We start from the raw sequence: 23,242 nt of genomic DNA on the forward strand, positions 1-23,242 counted from the left end.
TTGCACCCGGGGCATTCTGCCAATATTCCCATCCACCTCCATTATCAATGGTTCAGGTATTATTTCATGAAGTGTGACAAAAAGCCTCTGAATTCAACAAAGATGCAAATGCGATTATCGCTAACCAAAGCGAGCCAAGTGTGGGCAGTAATAACATCACTCCTTTGCATACAGGCTGTATCAAAATGTTTGGTACCAACAGCTTCCAGTGATTATGGACAAGACTGCTATTTCAAATACAACATGCAAGCTACCTTATTCATAAATAAATGTTATAATAGGTCATAACTAGACTTTCACGGTGGCTGCAACCCGCAATGCCTCCACCTTGACACGCATCATTTTAACCGGTGCAATTTCACTTGAACCCAAAAGGACCTTCACAATGTTTGCCTCGTTAAGGTGGTCGTTTCGACTAAATTTCATTAACCTGCAGCAGCTGTCAGTGGGATCAAATCGCCATATGACCCCAAAATGACTTTGACATTTTTGTCTCGCTATGGGAACCTGCAATAGCATGTGGCGATTTGACCCCAGATGACCCCACAATGACCTTGCGATTAAACATATTTTGTGCTGAAAATCTAATCTGGTCAAGAACCTCTGGCTGTGCTACTCCCCATTGAAGTTTCATCACTGCAACCCATATGGATCTCCAGATTATTAAGATTGATATGCATAAATTATGCAAATTAGGTAGTTAAAACCTAATGAAATTTGGAAACCGCCAATTGCCACCCCTCCACCAAATTGTATCACTATACACCTTACCAGTTCCGAGAAATTGCACTCGCAACCTCGGACGGACAGACTGATAACCAGAAAACATATTACCTCTGGTGGAGGCATAAAAATGTAAATCCTGGGCATGATTGCATATTAAAGAAGCAGACTTGCCAATAAACACCAAAAACTGATGGGTACAAATCATTTTGATACAGCCTGTATTATTACAAAAGATCATGGTCTCCTCTTTTTGCATGAATTGTTCATTGGACTAATCCAGTTGAAATCCATACACCCCTATGGAAGTCATGAAATTCACACACAGAATGTGAAAGGGTTAAAAAAGGGCTACCCGAATGTGTGACTTCATTTAAAATGAACACCCCTTGTGTTGGAGATTTAGGTCATGTTTTCTATTGGGGTGTATGGATTTCAACTGAAATAGCCCAGTAAGATTACTATTTATTTACCTGAGAAGAATTTGTCTTCTAACTGATGCCAATGAATCATTGGTATGTGACCAGATATCCAAATCTTCCACCTGTCTGCCCTGGTTAGGGAATCGTACTAGAAGGGTAACATGCTTGCCTCTATGTGCCCTAGCCATTGGTAGTATGGTCCTTTCCTCAGTGTAGTCTGAATCATATTCACTGATGTACTCTCGAAGTACCGTCAAGACTCTTGTCATTCTGATGGCTTCCTGCTGCACTTTGTCGGCACCATCTTTGTCTTCTTCTAAAAGCCGCAAGGTGTCATACATCGCCTTAAGGCGGTCCATGGATGACTGGATGAAATCTTCATGGATCTCAACCTGTGCATGGAAAGAAAACAATATTTAAGTTTCACAAGCCTTCTGCCTCCCCTCACAAGTGAAAGCACAATTTGTCTAAATGGACAGTTCTGTGCACAATAGTCCATGAGCTGAATGAGTGCTGGTAGTGCAAAGTTGACTTGCACATCCTAAATAGTTTGTTTGGGCTACAGTTGCAGGAAACCAAGTTAAATGTTTGATAGAATAGGTTTTTTCAACAAAATTATAATAGCTTGTCTACATATTGCATCAAGTAGACCGCCTAACGTATCGTACGCTATTTTGTGCGGTTTGTATTGCAAGGAGATCACTGGCTTGTGCAACGTTATTTTGTGTGGTTTGCATAATTCATTGACCTACAATTTACTCATAGACTAATTTGCAGTCATTTATAATTTTCTCCAGCCAGGGTCAATAGGATTGTTACTGTTTTTTTTTTTTTAAAGGAATTTTTATTCTATAATGATAACGACCCAATGCAATTATTTAAAGGAACCCAAATTGATGGAAAAAATGATACCCCCTTTCCCCCCCCAATTTAACATTGCAATTTAAAACATTGCACGTATGGCCTATAACGTTGTGTGAGAGCATGGTTTTTGGCATTCAGGGAGACCAAAATGTACAGAATATGGGGTCATTGGTTGAGAGAGTAGATCCGTTTGGATCTAAATTATAAGGGGGGGCATTGGGTGAGACTGACTTTTTAATGGGGTCTTTGTGTGAGAGCCTAAAGAAGCCTCGAAAATTGAATTTCTAGTTCTAAATGACTTCAAATGGCTTTGTCATTTCAAAGTCTTTGGGTGATAGATCTAAAGGAAATATATGGGGTCTTTGGTTTACACAGCATGTACTGGTAATGGGGTCTTTTGGTGACAGTGATGGTGAAAAAGGGGGTCTTAACAGCCCTACACATACGCGTCACCTTCACAGTGGGAGTGCCCACCCCCCCTCGGATTTTAGCATCTCACATCAAAGCTCCCATTGGGAGCCCCATTCCTTTTTTAAAGGAATTTTTATTGTATAATGATAACGACACAAAGGATACTAAATTGATTAAAAAAATGATACCCCTTGCCCCCCCCCCCATTTGACATTGCATGTATAACATTCTATGTTCATCAACTGTGACAATTTCGAATTGAAGGCAACCCAAATATCTAGATTTTTATCAATTTTAATAGCCATTTAATCTAATGATATTAGTTTTATGAGTGTAGATTAGTGGCTAGACATGGGATTGATGGCATCATATCCCACAATGCAAATTGATTTAAGTGCCCTTCTGAGTGTAGGTGGTGATTGCATTTGGCAAAATATCATTAAAACTCCCACTGCATGATGGGTAGGTGTATTATATATTACAATTTCCCCAACATATTTGCCTGGCCTAATGATTGTATTTTATAGCTCTCATTTTATTTACTCCCTGATTAGTCAAAGTAGGGATGACCAATGAACCATCAACTTGATTAGAACACTCCCATAGACATGCAGGGAGCTCAACTGTGCACTGCTTGCACAGACATTTCTAAATTGAGCTCATTCATTGAGCTCAGTAACTATCCTGCAAATTACAGCATCATAACTTATTTGGTTTTTCTGCAAGTGTGAGTCAAAATTGATCCATCGCCACAGTGCGCTTAATTGCCAGTGGCCCAGTGCAGCACTGCTCAGAATGGCACAAAATATTCAGATGAATAAGATCAGGTGAACACCTTGACCTACTGAGCTGTAATTTTGCAGAGTTGTCGTTATTACCTCTATCATACCCTCTGTAAAAAGGTTAAAAAAATGGACAAGTAGATCTCGAGTTAAAAATTAAATACCAGCTTCCCTTTAGAATTCCCAAACACCTTTCGAATCATGTTAAAGGGACCATTGAAAGAAAAACATATTTGGTATCAAAATAAAGCTAATAACATATAGAATCCATTTCTAAAATGATAAACGCAATTTTCCTTTATTTTACCCCCCAAATCATATGTGCAGAGACACGTGGCAACCCCTGTGACGTCAAAGTGGTTATCCTTTCCGCTGCATGGCAACACTGCATAGTCCAGACTTGGTCCTAAACCAACGCATGAGCGTGTTTACAGCAATGAACTTTTATGTGCCTTTTAGGCCTAAAAAGTATATTAAAAAGGATATTATAATATAAATTACAAAGTTACAATGACTTCTATGATAGGCCTATATATGATGATGATGATGGTGTGAGCCGTCAGTATCCGACAGATCTCCTTTCTCTCAAAGCTGGTTGAGGGTTCGATGTTTTCTGCGGTGGCTGACCAATCCTGCTTGCTGAGAGCGGCAGTGTCGTTGACAGTCAGGGCAGACATAATCAGTATTGCTTGGTGGAATTTGGCTTTGTGTGGCATGGCGGGCTTCCTGGAGCGTCTTGATACGTCGCTGCTCGAATTTGCTAACACCAGCACGACAAGCGGATCGCCACTCTGGACGGGTGAGAGCCTGACTCTCCCAAGATGCAGTAGGTATGTCACAAGCTTTCAGACTGGATTTAAGGACATCCTTGAATCTCTTGTGTTGACCTCCTCGTGAACGCTGACCATTGACTAGCTCGCCATAAAACAGGGCCTTTGGTATTCTGCTATCATCCATGCGAACAAGATGTCCAGCCCACTGGAGTTGACCTTTGATGAGGATTGCCTCGATACCTTCCGATTCACAGCGCTCAAGTACTGTGGTGTTTGGTACTTTGTCCTTCCATGAGATACCACAGATTTTACGAAGGCACCTTAGATGGAATTGGTCAAGTTTTCTCACATGCCGGCGATACCAGGTCCAAGAGTCACTTCCATAAAGGAGGGTGGATAGCACAACTGTTCTATATACCCCGAGCTTAGTACTGAGTCGGATGCCATGATCAGACCAGAGTCTGTGCTGCAACCGTCCGAAACTGGCACTTGCTTTGCTTATTCGTGAAGTGATCTCGTCATCAATGCAGGCATTCTGTGAGAGGAAGCCACCTAGATAGCAGAACTTCTGCACAACCTTCAGTTGATCGTCGCCGATCTTGATGACTGGGTCTATAGGTGGGCTGCCTGGCTTTGGCTGGAACATCACTTCTGTTTTCTTAATGCTTATGGTAAGACCATAGCGTGTGGCTGCTCCAGCAAAGTCGTTGAGAATGCTCTGTAGATTCTCTTCGGTATAGGCAATCAGGGCGCAATCATCAGCAAATAGTAGCTCACACAGAAGTGATAGAGACACCTTTGTCTTGGCTTTCAGGCGTTGAAGGTTGAAGATTCCACCATCGCTTCTAAACCTGATCATGACTCCTTCGTTACAGTCCTTGAAGGCATCTTGAAGCATTGCAGAGAAGATGATGCTAAACAATAAAGGGGCCATAACACATCCCTGCTTGGTACCATTTGACACTGGAAATGCTTCCGATGTTGTCCCTAGGTCAGATATGCGGGCCATCATGCCATCATGAAATGAGCAGATTATCTTAACTACTCTTGGTGGGCATCCTATCTTCAGTAGTAACCTCCACAGGCCTTCACGACTGACAGAGTCGAAGGCTTTGGTGAGATCAACAAACACCATATACAGGTCTAGATTGTGTTCCCTGCATTTCTCCTGGACTTGTCTAGCTGCAAATAGCATGTCTGTTGTGCCTCTGCCAGCTCTAAAGCCACATTGACTCTCTGGAAAGGTGCTATCAAGATGGGTAGTAAGACGATTGATGATCACTCTGGCGAAGATCTTACCAGCGATGCTTAACAGCGATATACCACGATGGTTGTCACAAATGCGTCTATCCCCTTTGTTCTTGTAGAGGTGTATTATCAGAGCATCCTTGAAATCCTGTGGAACCTCACCTTCTGCCCAGAGTTCTTTGAAGAGCCGCGTTAGCTCAGACACAAGCTTATCTCCACCATATTTGTAAACTTCTGGGGGAATGCCATCCTCGCCTGGAGCTTTGCCACTAGAAAGCTGTTTGATCGCCTTTACTGTTTCTTCAACAGTAGGTGGTTGGTCGAGCTCTTCAATTACTGGGCTTTGTGGTATTTCTGCAATTGCCTCCTCAGAGATTGTTGACTGGCGGTTGAGCAGCTGGTTGAAGTGCTGAGCCCATCTCTCTGTGATGAGTGACGGTTCCTTGATCACAGTATGTCCATCAAGGTCAAGTAGTGGGCTGGTTCCTCTGGAAGAAGGTCCATAGACCGCCTTGAGCTCGCTAAAGAATTTCTTGATATTCTTTGTGTCAGCAGCTTCCTGTAATTCCTGTGTCCTGTCACGCCACCAGTTGTCCTTCATCTCACGTAGCTTCGCTTGAGCCTTTTGCTTCACATGGTTGTAGCGATCTTTCCTTGCCTGAGAGTCTTTGTTGTTGGCATACTTTCGATGTGAAGAGAGTGCAGTTCATCAAGCAGAGCGTTCACCGAGACATCATTTTCATCAAACCAGTCTTTATGCTTCTTCTTTACATAACCCAGGAGTCAGCTGATGCCTGATAAATTTTCTTGGGAGCTCTTCCCAGTGGCTAGCTGCATCACTGTACTCGGTGTCTCTGAGGTCTACGAGGGCAGATGCAATGTTGTCCCTGAGAGTGGCTTGTGCCTCACTGGTTGCAAGCTTGGTAACATTTAATTTCTTGGTTCGTTGGACACGTTGATGCTGTCGGCTCAGTTCGAAGCGGATGGACACTTTGCTTTTCAGGAGGGCATGGTCCGAGTGACACGTTGATGCTTTGGCTGCACGAGTAAGTTTGACATCATGCCAGTCTCTCTGCCTAATGATGATATTATAATATAAATTACAAAGTTACAATGACTTCTATGATAGGCCTATATATAAATTCTAGCTAGGCCTACAAAATTGGCCAACAACGGGGAAACATAAGTAAGTTAGGCCTCCGCCTTCATATTGACAAAGTCAAAGCTGTCAGTGCTAGCTGCTCGGCGTTTGCAAGAGAGTATCATTTGTTTTGACTGATGCATTCTGATATAGCAACTCTTTACTTATATTTCCTCTGAAATATCTGATGAGGATAGGAAAGAGAAGGCAATGATGTTTCGGGTTAGCCCATGACATGCGACTTAATTTCTTTAGGCCAAATTAGCCTACCTCCCGGGCGTGCGGCCTAGGTTAGGGCGTATAAAATTAATATTTTGGTTCTCGTCCAGAGGATTTTCATGAATTGATGAGGGAGGGAGGTGTTTTTTTTCAGTGTAAAATCAGCATTGTCTGCAGTTTTCGGTCTTTTCCAACAGTGCTCGAGGAAATGATGACGCACTTTTTTTTCTTCAAATGTGAGATTCTGAGGGATAAACCCCCTAGAGTAGGCCCTACCACAAAAAGACTTGGAAGTGGTCCTTGTTCTCTAATAAACTTATTTATAGGCCTATGTATGAAAAATTCATAAATCATTCCAAAGTTTAAAATAATTGAAAAATCTAAAAAAAAAATAAAAAAAATCTGACAAGTCCCAGAAATTGAGGAAGGAGGGGACGAGAACCAAAACATTAATTTTATACGGCCTTAACCGCCAGGCCTAAAGGTTCAACTTCAAACCCCTGGCCCGGCCCAAAGACTCATGTGAACTTGGTTTATCTCGATCCCGCAGGTTTTCTTCGGGATCTCCAGTTTCCTCCTGCTTCTCAAAAATTGGTGATTAGTTGTTTGGTTATCAAAAACTTCCTTCACCCAATGAAATTTGGGGAGCTGAAAAGATAATTGGTGGATGTTACAATCCAAGTGCGGCTAGATTTGCGACAGGTTCGGCTGCATCAAGCCAAGATGATGCGATCTGATTGTGCATGTGATAAGTACCATGGCAGCGAAATTACAGAGCTTTGAACCCTCCGAGGTCTGGGAAAAGGCGTTATTATATAAAAACCGAAATTTATTTTTATTTATTTTTAAAAGCCTATGAAAAATGAGAAACAAATTTGAAGATAAAGAACCACGAGAGGAACATACAACGGCCATTCCAAACAATCATATGAACAATATTTAGGCCTACTGTCAGCCTTTAGTTTACGTTATGGAAATGCTTATAGCCTAGGCCTAATCTAATCTCAACTCCCACTGATACTTGAAAGTGCAAAGTGTCCGAGTGTTTTATCAAAGGTAGGTCTACAGTTACAAAGTTTATGTTGATTGGGTAAATCTTGTAAAATACAGCGCGCCTGGCTGGATATTTTGTTTTTAGAAATGACTGACATCAATTCCGCATAGCCTAGGCCTACCCCGGTCCTAACAATCCATGGATTAAAATAAGTGTAGTCCTATAATATTTCCCATTTGATGTTTGTAGCACTAGTGCACCTGCGGCTGTGAGAGCCCTGATGCTGTGAGAGCACTTATTGGGGTATGGGCGCTTATTGGGGTATGGGCGCTTATTGGGGTATGGGCGCTTATTGGGGTATGGGCACTTATTGGGGTGTGGGCACTTATTGGCGTCTGGCGCTTATAGAATTCATTGGCAGCAAGTTTGGGCCCGATCGGACAAAGTTTGAAATGTACAAATCATTTGCAGCAATGCATTCTGGGTAGACATTACAGTGCATTTCAAATTGGGCAGATAGCCAAAAGCTGAATGACACCCGCTTGGGCAGCTTGATACTTGTTGTAGATTGTCTACTGGATTCTTTTTATCCACTTGCTGCTTTGTATCCACGTGGGGTATTTTCCCCATTTGACCTTTGACCTTGACCTCCGATGACCTTGAAAACCACATGGCCAACATGCTTTTCCCGATACCTATCTATATGCGAAATTTCAGCGCGATGCGTCGAAGCACGGCGAAACGCATAGCCGGACAGACAGATAGATAGACAGATAGACAGACAGACAGATACAGCCCGCTTATTATTTTATTAGTACTAGTTCACCCGTTGCTGTGAGAGTAACTGATGGCAATGCTATTTGACTCCTGATGACCCTTTTGACTTTTTGACACGTTCTCCTCATATCGAGGATTCTTTCTACCACTTTTAAGCCCAGTTGGGCATGACCCCATATGACCTTTGCCCTCGAGTGACCTCGGTTTGATTTTGTTCATGCTCCCGTGATATGGAGAATTACTTTCACCAAGTTTTACCCGAAATCAGGCGAAGTTTAAAATGCAGCCCCTGGATGACCTTTGACCTCGGATGCCCTCGATTATATTTTTATGTGTTCCACTCATATCAAGGATTCCACCCACCAAGTTTGAGCCCGATCGGACAAAGTTTGAAATTTGAACCCTCCGTGATGACCTTTGACCTCGGCTGACCTCGCATTTTATTTTGCGCGCGCATATATTCCCCTGGTATCAAGGATTCCACCCACCAAGTTTGAGCCCGATCAGACAAAGTTTGAAATTTGAACCCTCCGTGATGACCTTTGACCTTGGTTGACCTCGGATTTTATTTCGCGCATATATTCCCCTGGTATCAAGGATTCCACCCACCAAGTTTAGGCCCGATCGGACAAAGTTTGAGCTTTTGACCTTGACCTCCGGTGACCTTCAAAACCACCCGGTCAACATGCTTTTCCCGATACCTATCCATATCCGAAATATCGGATTGATGCGTCGCAGCGCGGCGAAACGCATAGCCGGACAGACAGACAGACACACGGACACACACACTTCGCTGGTTATTTTAGTATAGTAGATAGATATAGGCTTTTTGAAGGCCTATGTATGTTTATACATGGTTTATAGGCGCTCCTCGTAATTTATTTCAAGAACAGCTTGCATGTCATGTTCTTCTGAACCAACTTCTTCATCTGCCGTTCAGCTACTGCCCCAGTGCCAACGGCTCAAATAATATTGGCAAGTCTCCGTATAACACATGGTAGGCCTATAGGGGAATAAATTTGCAAAATAAAAGTGCCTAGGCCTAGGCTACTTTGCATTGTTTGGGGTATGAAAATAAGCACTTTTGAAAGTTAACTTATGGAAGAAAAAGCTTTTTTATACCAATTGTCAGGTTTTGGAAAAAATAATCATCTCTTGAATATTTTTTAAGGTAGGTCCTACGGAAAAAATACATAGGCCTATAATAATAATACCCATGGGAGGTGCTCGCGCCGGCACATCATCTGCAATTTATGTGTTGCGACAAATCTTGGCGATATTCCCCTCAACATCGTCACTATATCATATAGGCCTATTATAGGCATAGGCCTACTCATAATTAGTTTTATGGTTTTATATATGCCATGTAGGGCCTACATAAAGTCATCGGAATCATGGTCATGTTGACCAGGGGTTGAATTATGAATAAGTAAAATAGGAAGCTGCATATGCTTGATGATGATAAAAAAAACCAATTGATCGTCCCGCCCCGCTTCCTTTCGCATGGCATTGCAATTGAGGGAGTCTGAAATGTTTAATGCTATTTTCTTTATTATTAGGGAAAACTTTTTTTAAATGTTTTAAAAGTTAATAATAGTCAATAGTTTAGTTTTGCTTCTGTCCAATAAGCATTTCAATTTAGAGGCTTTGTTTTAATCATCCTCTCAGAGAACCATCAAATAACAAGAGCCTCGATCCTATCATCCTCCTCTACAAATTACACAACTAGTAATGTCCGGGAATAATACATAGGCCGAAATGATCCATTTGCATTGTAAAAAATAACTAATAAATGATAAATAAAAAGGCCCTCCACTTCCTCTTTTTGATAACATATGGACAATCAAATGGAATTTTGTTTTTACTTAACCTTTAAATAATTATAAGTGGTTGTATTACCATGATTATTGCATCTGATATTTAGATCGCGATCGCTGTTGTCAAATTATCCCGGCAAAAATGTCAACGCAACACAAAATGCGTAACCACAATGACCTCATCAGGAAAGCGCCCAATTTTCTACTTTTGATAAATGACGCGCGATGTAGCGTCGGAAGGGGTAATCGAGTACGTTGTTTAACTTTTCATTGTATTTTTATTTCTAAAATAGTTAGTTCTTCAATTGTTTTAGATATTGATCCTATATTTTATGGGCTTTATTTTGATACCAAATCATATTTTCTTTCAATGGTCCCTTTAAATAGACACCTTTCTGAACATAAATGTGAAGTTTCGTGCTCATTTGTTGTATTATTCACCTGATCTCAACCCTAAACATTTTCTTATATTTATACCATCTGCACTGACTTGCTGCTATACACGCACAGGGAGCTGTACTTTTTAAATACTGCGCGCTAATCAATAATGAGTCTTTCACTCCATTGTTAAAGTACTGTGCTCCCTGTAGCATATGGAGTGACCAGGCCCTGGAGTGTGACGGTTTTGTAGCACATGACAGTATTCATTCAAGCCTATCAAGGTCACTTATTAGCCACTTGCTGAATGGCTGGGCATTATCAGCTATCAAAGAGATACCTTATGCTGCTGCCAATCACAATAGAGGTTAAACATTTTGTTAAAACCCCAGAAGTGATATCAGGACAAAGCTGTGCATGTTGGTACTTGATTGTTTGGATTCCTATGTTGAAAATCCCTTGTAGTACATTAGTATTTTTCTTATGTGTAGTGTATATTGTTGTGGAAAAAAAGTTCACCTGGACTTTTGATTTTGTGCCACTTTGGCCATTATGGATGATTTTTGGCAAATGTTTTCTAAAAGCATGATTTCAGTGCCTCGGTTTGAAGAAATACTTAATGCTATTGACTAGTAAGGTGCCATTGCATAAGAAACCCCTTTGATACTTTAAAAATAGGCTTGTTTCATGTTTGCATATAGATTAAAATAAAGAAATATAAAAGGTAAATATATGCTTATACCAATTTTGCTCACATTGCTATATTTAGACTTTGTCAATTTATTTCGTTCCAACGACCGGTCAGAATGGGAAACTTTGAAAATTCATAATTCGAAAAGTTTTTGACAGATTTTGACCATTTAACCACCAAAATACTTCTGTTGATGAGTTCTTTCCAGAAAACAATCTTTTGTAGCAAAAGGGGCAACATGAAATTATGATGGTCATCCCTAGTCAAAGACATAACAAAAGGTGCTAATAACAGAGTGTGTACTCAATAGAAAAATCAGGAACAATTATATACAGTGTTTCTAAATCAATGGTATAGTTTTACAGTTTCTCTCTACTAAAAGAAACTTTAACCATTAAAACCAATTAACAAACATAACGTCAAAAGTAAAACATAATCCGATGTAATTTTTCTGTTGAACAAACTTTAACAAAAGCGTCACACAATGATACCAACTCTATTACATTTATTCCTGTTTATAAATAATAGCGACTACAAACACAATTATTGAGAAATAATTTTTTACAATGAAGGAAGGACGGATCTTCAGACAGAAGCGTTCTTATAATCTTTACTCTATTTCATAGCGTACGATAAAAAAGCTTACCTGGCTGGCTTGTAACCTCGGCCCAAGATTGGTGTAAGTTTCCTTCAATAACTCAATAGCCTTATGTGCTATATCATCAGGTGCACATAATAGCACTCGCCAAAGATAATCTTGACCAATTAACTCCAAGTCGTCCATCAGGTAGGCTCGACGGCTTGGGCACTAACCGCCCTCTTTGGAATTGACCGCTTTAAAGAACCGATCAAAGCATCTGCAATGGTAGCGATAAATACAATTAAGTTTTCTATTGATTTCGTACTTGTAAATATCTTCAACAAAATTGCATAATGATCATGATATAGATTGAAAGCAGCTGTTAAAATGTGAAAAATATGTCCATTCCCATAGTGCTTAGTTTGGAATTGAACTGTTCATGTGAGACCACATGAAAAAATATCTCAGCCAATAACCCAAGCTTGTTGCTCGAGTTGTTCATATGAGCCAAAATGTTAACCAAAAGCCTTACAGTGTGCATATCAAAATGTTTGACAGATACACAGACATACACATAAATCATGTGCCGTAAGATCTAAATCCTTCCTTGGTGTGTTCATGATGTTATTTGTTAAATCCATGGTATGTAATTCTTTTGTATGTATTTCATTTGTATTTTGATGTATTTTGTTTGACCCCTGGGCCAGACTGGAAATCAGTGTGGACCACTGAGTTTGTTCCCCAGGCAAAATAAGATCTAATAAATAAATAAGATCTCTTATCTCTTATGATGACTCAATTTTAAAAACAGAGGTGGAATCTGTTCTTATTCAATACTGTCTGGCAAATATGGTACGTTGTAAAGTACTGTCAACTTACTTGATGCCATTTTCTGTCAGCAACGCCGGGTCAAGTTGTAAGATGTTGCCTTCAAAAAAGTCCTTGTTGATTTCTGGGTCCAAGTCCGGCTCATCCCCCATCAACTATGAAAATATAACAAAGAACACAAGAAATACGAGTCAAGATTCTCAATTTATTTGGAACTTCAAATCAATCTTGTGATTATTTACAACAATTTTTCAGCTCTGAAACACAATACTTGTTTTTGATACCGGTACTTTCTCTTTGACATACAAATTCCACAGGCCAAAAAAAAAAAAAATCATGGTGGAAAATGTTGCCACTCAAAAGCGTTAACTGTCTAACATCCTTTCCTGCTCTCCTATTGCAATATTCATTGGACAACACCATCACCATTTCTACATATAATATCAAAACATTGAAAGATGGGGTGGGGTTGGTTTATGGGGAGATTGTAAGTTGAATGTGCATTTTCAACGATGGTACCAAGATTATACGAATGTATAGATAATTAGTTTTGGTGAGTACATGCTGTTATCAATGTATTTATTACTCACTATAAACCTTCTTACCTTAGAGAACCATTTGAAGCACGCTTCCCTGTCACTCACATACACTGAATTCTCTGCTAGACATGTCCAGATTTGCTTAGCTTGTGGTGCACATAACCATAACTGACCATCTTTGAGTAAAAACCTACCAAGAAAATCAAGAATCAAACAATTACATAGTTGTACAACGTATTACATCAGTAAATCATACAAAGAGTGAAGTAATGCTATCTATGATAACCTGCCCATCACTTACACGTTTCCCTTTCAATTTTACTTAAGAGTATTCCCAAATCAAACAAGTTATTATCAGTTACACTATATATCTTTTGTTTGAACAATATTAATTTGTGTTTAAGCTTTTTTTATTAGTGAAAAAAATGTCCCAATAAAATGTCTTATTTGAAACCCCATTGAAATTGAACATTTAGTTCCAAAGATATGAACAGTTGAAGTGTTTCCAAAACAAAAGACAGCAAAAGAAATTATTTCATTTGTTTGGCTGTATTTGAAAATCAATATTTCCGACTTCCGACTGATTTTGCTTGATCACATCACATATTGTGTCTTTGATAATATAATCCAGAACTTCAAGGCTACTTCTATTAAATTAGAACATAATTCTTGAAAAGAATTCCTCCCTTTTTTTACCAAATATACAAGATGTTGTTATGTAAGTTACCTGAGAATAGGCATCACCTTAAATTGGGGTATCTACTATCTAGTATATCAATTTAGAACCATGTTCAATTCAGAATATCCTACTCACCTAAGAAAATTGAGTCTCTCCTGGACTTGCTGTACATGGCTATATCTACTGCCAGGGGAAACATCATGAGGGTCTATTTCTGGCACTTCTGAAAGATTAATTATGAGAAAAAGAAGATAAGCACTCATATTCTTATAGCCATGGATTGTATCTGTGAGCCAATAATTAACTTCTGGTGTAAAAACTCTTTACAATGGTTAATGAGTACTCAAACAACTCTCCTTCATACAATGTGAGTCTCCATGGACCCAAAGGGCTATTTATATTCAATGGCTAATAAGCCTATTGGTCAAAGGTTGCAAGCCCTAGGAATTTAGCTTCAGGGCCTACATTCAGCAAAATGATATACATACATATCTGAGGGTAAAATCAACCACAAGAGTCAAATGTTAGCAATTTACAAACATAAATATCCTTCGACAATTACTTAGAGACACAAATTCATAACTTTCCAATATAAAAGTGATGGTAAAGTAATAATAAATGAAAATATGATCCTTTTTAATGAGTAGGTTATTGAAAGATGATCAAAAAATGTTTACAAGCGGTTCCAAGTTGAGAGGTAATACAGTGTAAATTGGTAAAAACTAAATACAATCAATGATGTTTTGTAAAAAGAATTTACAGCTTGTGTGACTAGCTATATCACGAGAGTGAGAAATAGTAAGATCGGGAGTAAATAATCAAATAAAATATGTCATGTATGTCGTGGGCACTTGTGGCGAGTTGGTTTTTATCATGAAAAAGCGTTATAGAATAAGCGTAAAGAATCGACGGATGCTTCAAAGTCTTTCCTTGATCCAATTTTTATGTGCAAGACATACTGACGGATGTGTGATGGATCCTCATAGATCAACACATGAAACCAGATTAACGTGAACGACATTGGCGCACGACATAGTGACAGATGTTTGGGAGACACTTTTTCACGTTTTTACATACTGACGTATAACTTTACAATCATTTTACACATTTAATAGCGAATAATTCTTTATGTGATAGATGTTTCAAGATACTTTAGATCCTAGTTTTTCACAATACAGCAACTTTTGGATTTACTTGTTAGTGTTCTGCTATGGTTGATCACAAATTGGCATACTCTTTGATCGCGTCTAACTCTTAACTTTTTTTCTGGCGGAGTCCAACATCCGTCACTATGTAATGCACCCGACGAATTCACAGTCTATACAGTAGACTCTATACAGTCTTACCTTTGGCTATCTGTCTTGCACTGTTCATATATGTGGATAGATTCTCTGCAACTAAGGTTACTAAGGAGTGTTTCTGTTGTAGCATGTTAATCACATCGTGTCTATACTGTACATGGGGACTACGTTGAGCATGGGCATAATTTTGAGGAGCCTGAAACAAAGAATGTCAAAGTCAATGTTTTACTGAACAAACAAGGATTTCTTTTTCTTAAATTAAGGAATGTGATTTAAGGAGAATTCTACCAGCATGGCAGAGTGTAAATTCATAACTGCTGCATTATTATTACTATATTTCAAGGAACATAAACAATTCAATTGGCAAATATTTACTTCATCAAATGAAGCCTAAAGTTACAATCACACTTCTTCCACTACAGTAAGCCAAAAGAATTAAGGTACCAGTTATGTTCACCCCAATATATCCTTAACAAAGACAAATATGTCAAAATTAAAACAAGCAGCCAATACCTGTTTTCTTTAGCTCTGATATAAGACCTTATTTGTTGAAATTGGTTGAGAATTAAAGAAACGGTGATCTAAAACCTAAGAAAGAAGTGAAATCAAAAGTTGCACTTGTTTGTTCAAATCAATGAAATCACGACGCTAGTTTTGATGTGCTAATCAAAGGAAGCACGGCGCTAGTTCTCTTGTTTGAGAATGCTTTGTGCACAAATCAATAGGACATGTATGGAGCAAACTTTGATTTTGATCAAGAGAGCAGGTATTGGCAGCTATTTAATTTTGACATATTTGTCTTTGTTTAGGGATACAGGGTGTGAACATAACTGGTACCTTAATTCTTTGGCTTACTCTATATTGCCCATTAATAAGAGCAAAAGCTCTGTGACTGAGATTTCACTTGTGTTAAATAAAGATGCCGAATGATTTATATTGCACTACGCACAGGCACAATGCCTAAACGCTGATCCACAAGCCCCAGCACACTTTACAGGTTGTCGCTGACCTCTATGGCCCACATCATACCATAAACCATTTAACAACTCAGGGACTTTGCTGCATAGAAGAATACACCCTAGATATTCCACAATGACCTTCGCAGCCAGGACCAGCTCCCTGAGTTTTGTAAGGGTTACAAGAAGACAATTAGCAGTAAATTCCTTGTCCAGGAGAATTTCAAGCTAACTAAATTTTCCATGAGAGCATACCAAACCACCACCAGGCTTCGAACCCGCAACCTCTTGCACCATAGTCGAACACCTTGTTGATTGAAATAACTTGATACTTAAATAAATAATGCTGACTTTTGAGCGATGTTTGCCTTGCATTGAAAAACTTCAAATAGATAAACAACTTTTTAACAATCACAACAGAAAGTAGACTCACCTCTCCAAACAAACTGCATATCTCTTTGATTTGTTTCAGTGCAGGTATAACCCATTTGTCATTCCGGAGTTCCTCAACAAATTGGTCTATCCATCTGATCTTTTGAGTGTCACGATCCTGAAAGGCCAAAACAAAAAATAATTGTCAAACATTTGCCTTACTCTCTCTCTAGGTGCCATATCCTAGGACGTTGGCGATCATGTCATGCCACATATCTCTGTTATATGCCATCTCCAGAAGTTCTGTCGCTTTATGTTCAGCTCCCCTTTCTTTTAGCCAGTCTTTCAGATTTGATAACCACATCACTCTCTTCCTGCCTCTGCTCCTTGTGCCTTCTATCCTTCCTGTCAATACCTTAACTCTGATTTTACGTAACAGCTTCCTGTTCACATTTGCTCTACTTAGGAAATCGTCATTAGACACTTTATCAGTCCACAGGATCTTCATCTCACAGCTCTCCAATCTTCTTTTAATGTCTGTTGTTATTGACCATGTTTCAATTCCATACATTAGTACAGGAACGACATAGCAGTTGAGTACCCGAATTCTGGTCTCTACACTGAGGGCACTGCTTTTTAAGATCTTGTGTAATTGCCAGTGCAATTCTTCTCTTTACCTCCTTAATACATCTTGCATCTACTGTGATTAGACTGCCAAGGTAGTTGAAGGAGGAAACTTGCTTAATTCTTTGATCTTTCACCTTCAATATGCATGTTGGGCTTTCAGTCTTTGATACTACCATACATTCTGCCTTCTTGCAATTTAACGATAGACCTTTCCTCTCACTTTCCTGAACCACCACATCAAGAAGCCTTTGCAGATCATCCTCCTTTTGCCTTATACTAAAGGTTATTTCAATACTAAAACTATAAAGCTAAACTGTTACTGGCTTTGGTCCACTTAAAATATTCAAACTTTCCAACATCAAAACATTCCTATTTTTAAACTGTTTTTACACTTCTAAGGAAAAATTAAGTCAGGCTGCTCTTGAGTAATTTTATTCATTAATTTACCATTAAATGCACTTACTTGTGAACAGCTATAATCTAAGATCTTTGTATGCGCATGCAATGCCTGATCCATGATATCAGTTGGTACATCTTGTTGGTGTGCTAGTGTCCATAGTAAGCTGAGTACTTTGTGTGCCATCACACCATCCTTGTCATCTTCGGCTAGCCTTCGTATTAATTCTAACAGTTTCTCTCGTTGTTTTGTGTTTGCACTTGACCAGCTATCCTGTTGGGAGTTAAGATGGAAAGAGCATGTGTTTACAATTTAGAAGGAAAACTCATGTAACTTACAAACATGCACCTCAAAATCCACAAAGACTTTCAAATCTGAAGTGCCAAGTTATCCCTATTCAATCCACCCACATCCATTTGACTGTTAACTAACATTACCTGCATACAGCATACAACGACAGACAACAATATATTTGGTTCATGTCATCCATGTCAGAATAGCAGCCAAATTGTTACTTGAAAGAAAGGACTTAACAATTTACATATTGTCATCTGCTATATGCTAACAATCACTGATACTCAGTATCTGTGTAAGAAGCTAGAAGTTTTCCTTGGATTACTTTTTGTTAATGAAAATATTTAAAATATTTAACTTACTTGAAAACACACAAATAGATGATCTAATTGTTCTGGTGAGAAGTCCCATGCCAACTTGGCCAGCAAGTCATGCACGTTTTTCACAATTGCCTCGTGTTTCCCGACCTGTGCCGCCCATATATTATCTAGATCCTCCATTGTCAGAGCTTTCTCCTTGATGACAAATCTCAAGATCTTCTCCAGTTTCTCTACATACTGTGGCTGATGGAGACTGTCTCTGAGCACAATGGAAAGAACTTTGTTCTCCTGGATCCATTCCTGAAGGGAAACAACATAATTTATATTGAAAATGAGAAGACTATAATGAAAAAGATTTTATCGCGTCTGATGTCACTGTCAATTACGATCCTTGATTGGTTTACACAGGTTAATAGCGCATAAAAGGAAGGCCGATTTATCTGGTGCCCGTTGGAGAAAAGGAATAGCAGAAAATGGCGAAAAATTACGTACTTTTACAAGACAAAAAGCAACTTTTCTAGGCATTGTTAACATGGTGCCTTCACGAAAAAGAAAGTTTCCTACTATAGCTAAAATAATAGTTTCTTTATGAACGAGTATGAACGGACTGCGTGCACTGCGTAATGTCGCAAGTTTAGTGGAATGACACGATAGCGCGATTGATTGTGCATGCACAGGAAATGCAGGGCTACCCCCCGGCCCCCCAACTCAACACAAAAGTTGACAACCATGAGAGTTACCAAATTGCGCGGAAAAGGGGTAATATTTTTACCAGTAGCATGGACCGCGTAATTGCTGGCAAAATAGGGGGTATTTAATTTGCACTGTCAGTGAAATTTGATAGTGAAATCAGCAAAATAGGGGTATTTAATTTGCACTGTCCGCGAAATTTGGATAAAAGGGGTACTTGAGAAAATCCAGAACTTTAATGTCAATATTTAGTGTAATTGATAAGGGGTGTTTGAAAGTCTAATTATTGAAAAAGGGTGTTTGAAATTCTAGTCATTGAAAACCACAAAAAAGGGGTTGTTTTTGGCCAAATTTTGTCCTCGATCTTGCATGAAAAAGGGTGGTAAATTTGATGAAAAATCATTGCAAAGGGGGGCTTTCAAAGATTTGCTAAGTCTCATGGTTGTCAACTTTTGTGTTGAGTTGGGGGGCCGGGGGCTACCCAAAGCGTGTGCGGTGGGCGTTGTACGCTATATACAAAGATGCCACCAGTAGTTGACAAAAAAAGGCGAACGGAGGGAGCTTAAGCGACGAGTAACGCCCCTCACGGCTGAGGGTCCAGGGGCCTTGAGCGGCCCCTGGTGGTGGTCGAGGGGCGAAGCCCCGGCCAGAGGGTTTCTGTACATTTAGAGCTACAGGAGAGGCCATTTCTGAGGGTTAAATACATTCCAAGAAGTTATTTAATTTAATTCAATCCACCAACAAATCAATCAAAATTAATTTCAGTTACAACTACACACAAGTAGGCCTATGTGCAAAATGCACATAGTAGATATTTATTATTATATATTATATCTACAAACCAAGCCCATGCCCCGTGGGGTAATGTTATGTCGTTATTATTGCTTTTGACAATGGAATGATTACAGTGATTTGCGAAACTGCAAAATTCGGAAAGAGTTGTACACACATGTCATGCATAAGCATAAGCTTACATATCTGGAAGTTTCAGTTTTCTCACATATGTAGAGAAGGAGTCTCCGTTTATATCTTTCTCCTCTAACCACTGCCAATTAAATCTGTCTCGTATATCCTTTTCAATCTCCGCCAAATCGTCCCTCACGAGTGACGAAATTCATTTTTTTGACGACAGTCTTCACTGTCAATTTTCACTTCGATTTTCAATCAGTTCCGTAGCCTCGCTCATTGCTTGCCGGTTGCAGCGATATACTCCGGTATCTGCTTCGAGTCTGTACTCGAGACCAAGTATGCAAACAGTCTCTTTCCAAGAGTCGGAAGGAACGTATTGCGTACATACATAGTGCGATCCAACGACATGTATTATTGATTAAGAGATGGAAATTTCACTTCGCCGATTCTAACAAGAATTTTTTTTTTAAAAAAAGGTGCTCCGTTCGGGAAAAAAATAAAAAATAATAAAATCAGAATTTTAACCAAAAAAAAATCGGAATTTTAGTCAGGATTTCTAAAAAATCGGAAAAGTGGCATCTCTGTATATAAAGACCTAACTTTTGAGATGGTTTGTATGCTTGAAGGTGCAAAATTAACAATAAGGCACCCGGTTATACCGCCGCGTTCAGCAAGTCACCAAAAATAAAACTTGTAAACAAACCGTGCTCGAGTTTGATTGACAGATGACGTCAGACGCGATAAAATCTTTTTATCTCTGTCTTTCATTATAATAATGGGGAAATTGTATGCACAAAAAAAATCTACTTAAATGAATAAATGATTTGTATTAAATGCTAACTCGGCATATTCAATAATCAAGAACACATTAGAACATGACATTTATTTTTACCATTTCAGTAATTTAGGGTACCTCCTGCCAAACCACCCCTCAAGTCATTAGGGTTAAAGTTGAAGTCCTCACTGCAATTATCCGAAATATCCTAAATATTGATTGAGATTTATCATGTATAAATACAACAATCTGTTGACTTTTGTTCACAAAACATCATTTCAATGGGTCAGCAGCAGAAAGACGTATGTCCATGAGTTCACCCAATACACAGTGCATGCGCTGTACAAGTGTATGCATCATGTATGAGTTCATTCATACATATCAAAGGCAATCAAACACAAAGCAGCTAAATGGAGATATGTCTCTCTGCCGCTGAGCCATCAATTTCAATGTTGTTTGAATATTCCTTACCGCCATTCTTTCTGCAGTTAGCCATTCCTCCTCCTCTAACCCACTGTGCTTGTGTGTGTAATACGACACATTGGCTATGACTTTGTTGACTTCATTAAGAGCATTCATCTTGCCATTAAAGGATGATATCTGCAACAGCCTCAAGATCATCTTGAGACGGAACATCTCCAGGTTCTTGATCTTCTCTTCCTGATTGGGTACCCTTGAAACAAGATTCTTTAGAGACTGAAATGAGAAAGCACAAATCTATTGGTTATTCTCTACTTTCTACAGGAACATTAGCATTAGCATATTTCAACTAGAATTGTGCAGTTCTCGGGTTGCGCGGTTTTCGGTGGTTGCAATCATTTTGATATGATAGCCAACATGTGCATTACAAAAACCATAGATTACTGTGTGAATATTAACCTACCGAGACATATTTAGGCTGAACAAGTTTAAATTAAACATCTTGCAGCCCTAACATTTCAGTATCAATCAGACAAAACATGGGCTTTTCACCGATATCCAAATCTCCATTTTGTTGATCAGACAATCCTCCTTTATTACATATCAGATTACGATAGATATTTTTCACATTGTCAACAAAGAACTTACCTTAATTATGGACGATAATGCATCATTTTTGGCTTCATTTTTAGACTCTTTCTTCAACTCATCATCAGTAAGCCCGTCAAGATAATTAACTACTCGATCCTGCATAAAAATTACACAAATTTTGGTTTTAGTTATTGATGGCAAACTAGATGCAACATTGAAATTGCAAATATATGTAATTTTTCATCATAAACAAGAAAATAGTTGGTTTCATTGCGACATGACAGATTTTTTTTTTCATACCTTTATTTTCTAATTGTAAATTGATTAAATGTCAATTTTATTCATCATTATTTATGTAGTAAAGATCCAAATTAAGGTGAGCATAAATAAACACACACAATGTGTACGGGTGGATATTTTATGTCCACACACCCAGGGACATTTTGGACACACACTTCACTCATCCTATCCTTGAAACTGTGGATGTTGTTTATAATATGTTTTTATGCTATTTTTGTAACACCACACAGGAAGTGTGGACATCTGCATTTCTTGTGTGTCCACTGTTACACAAAGATGTTTCATGTGTGTGTCCTTGATGGCCCCTACATATACACCCCCACACACCCCACACATGCATTTCAGTGGATATCAACTTACAACAATTGGCATGAAGTGTTTCTGTATGATATGTGTTGTCAAGAGTTCATAGCACTGTCCCCATGGCCTGAGTAGAGCGTGTACCACTGGTACACTCAGCGGATTAGTCTCGCTTAGAAACCGTGTCTCCAAGATGGTGAAACCATTTAATGAACCAAAACGGTTGATGAGATCTACTAACCAGCCCTGCACAAGGTAAAATGTAAAATAGGTACAATTATATAGCTTTTAGAATTAAAACTGGTATAATTAATTGGACTAAATACATTATGGTTCACAGATAAATAATTATGTGCGCTTGGACAAGGCCTGTAACCTCCATTGCCTCTCTCCACTCAGTTGTATAAATGGGGAATGGAATATATAGAGTGCAAGCTGGGAAGTTAAATCAGACTCATTGTCTGGGGTGGGGGTGGGATAAATGCCGAAACCAGCTAATTTTGTACACATATTTTTTTTATATCTCAAACCTTAAATTAAGTATCTGTGTAAAACATCAAAAAGGTATACATGTGAACTTGGTCTAATTTTGACCATGCACGTCCATATTTGCCAGTTACCTTACTATCTGAAAACATCTTCCTTAACAGCGGTTAAACGTGGTTATATTTAGGTTATGTTCAACTAGAAAACTAGGGACAACACACACTTAGGCTAAATTTATTCGTATTTTCTTGAACATTACACTTGGTAATTATTGCAGTAAATTCAGACACACAGACACAATGGAAGCTACGGGACTCAGGCTTTTGTCTATTTTTTCATCAGAGGGCTGGGAATACAGGAGATTTTGACCAGTTTGCGGGACAGCGGGAGATTGCCTTTGAATCCGAGAGTCTCCTGCAGAATCTGGGAGAGTTGGCAGCTCTCTGAATGATATAAAAGGCATCAGATTTGAAATTTTGAGGGGTTAAAGTTCACTTTTAACATGAAAGACCATTATTTTTTTGAACCTCCAACCCACTCAATGAATATAATCATTGCTTCAGGCATACATCTGGTTCACTAAAGTAAACAATACAACTATGATTATCAAAAGTGAAACACAACAGTTTCCCTGGACC

At 38.9% G+C, this 23,242-nt stretch overlaps 1 protein-coding gene across 1 annotated transcript in view; it reads right to left on the reverse strand.

Moving 5' to 3' along the window:
* Positions 1 to 23,242, reverse strand: part of LOC140156084 (ubiquitin carboxyl-terminal hydrolase 9X-like) — a 128,498-nt gene that overhangs the window by 52,023 nt on the left and 53,233 nt on the right. The window contains 12 exon segments of the mRNA XM_072179202.1: positions 1,197 to 1,537; positions 11,887 to 12,097; positions 12,700 to 12,803; positions 13,254 to 13,377; positions 14,002 to 14,089; positions 15,213 to 15,363; positions 16,557 to 16,673; positions 17,586 to 17,792; positions 18,176 to 18,433; positions 20,979 to 21,203; positions 21,576 to 21,674; positions 22,179 to 22,364. Coding sequence (XP_072035303.1) covers positions 1,197 to 1,537; positions 11,887 to 12,097; positions 12,700 to 12,803; positions 13,254 to 13,377; positions 14,002 to 14,089; positions 15,213 to 15,363; positions 16,557 to 16,673; positions 17,586 to 17,792; positions 18,176 to 18,433; positions 20,979 to 21,203; positions 21,576 to 21,674; positions 22,179 to 22,364 — 2,111 coding nt within the window.

This window comes from Amphiura filiformis, chromosome 6, assembly GCF_039555335.1.
Source record: "Amphiura filiformis chromosome 6, Afil_fr2py, whole genome shotgun sequence".
Classification (NCBI taxonomy): domain Eukaryota; kingdom Metazoa; phylum Echinodermata; class Ophiuroidea; order Amphilepidida; family Amphiuridae; genus Amphiura; species Amphiura filiformis.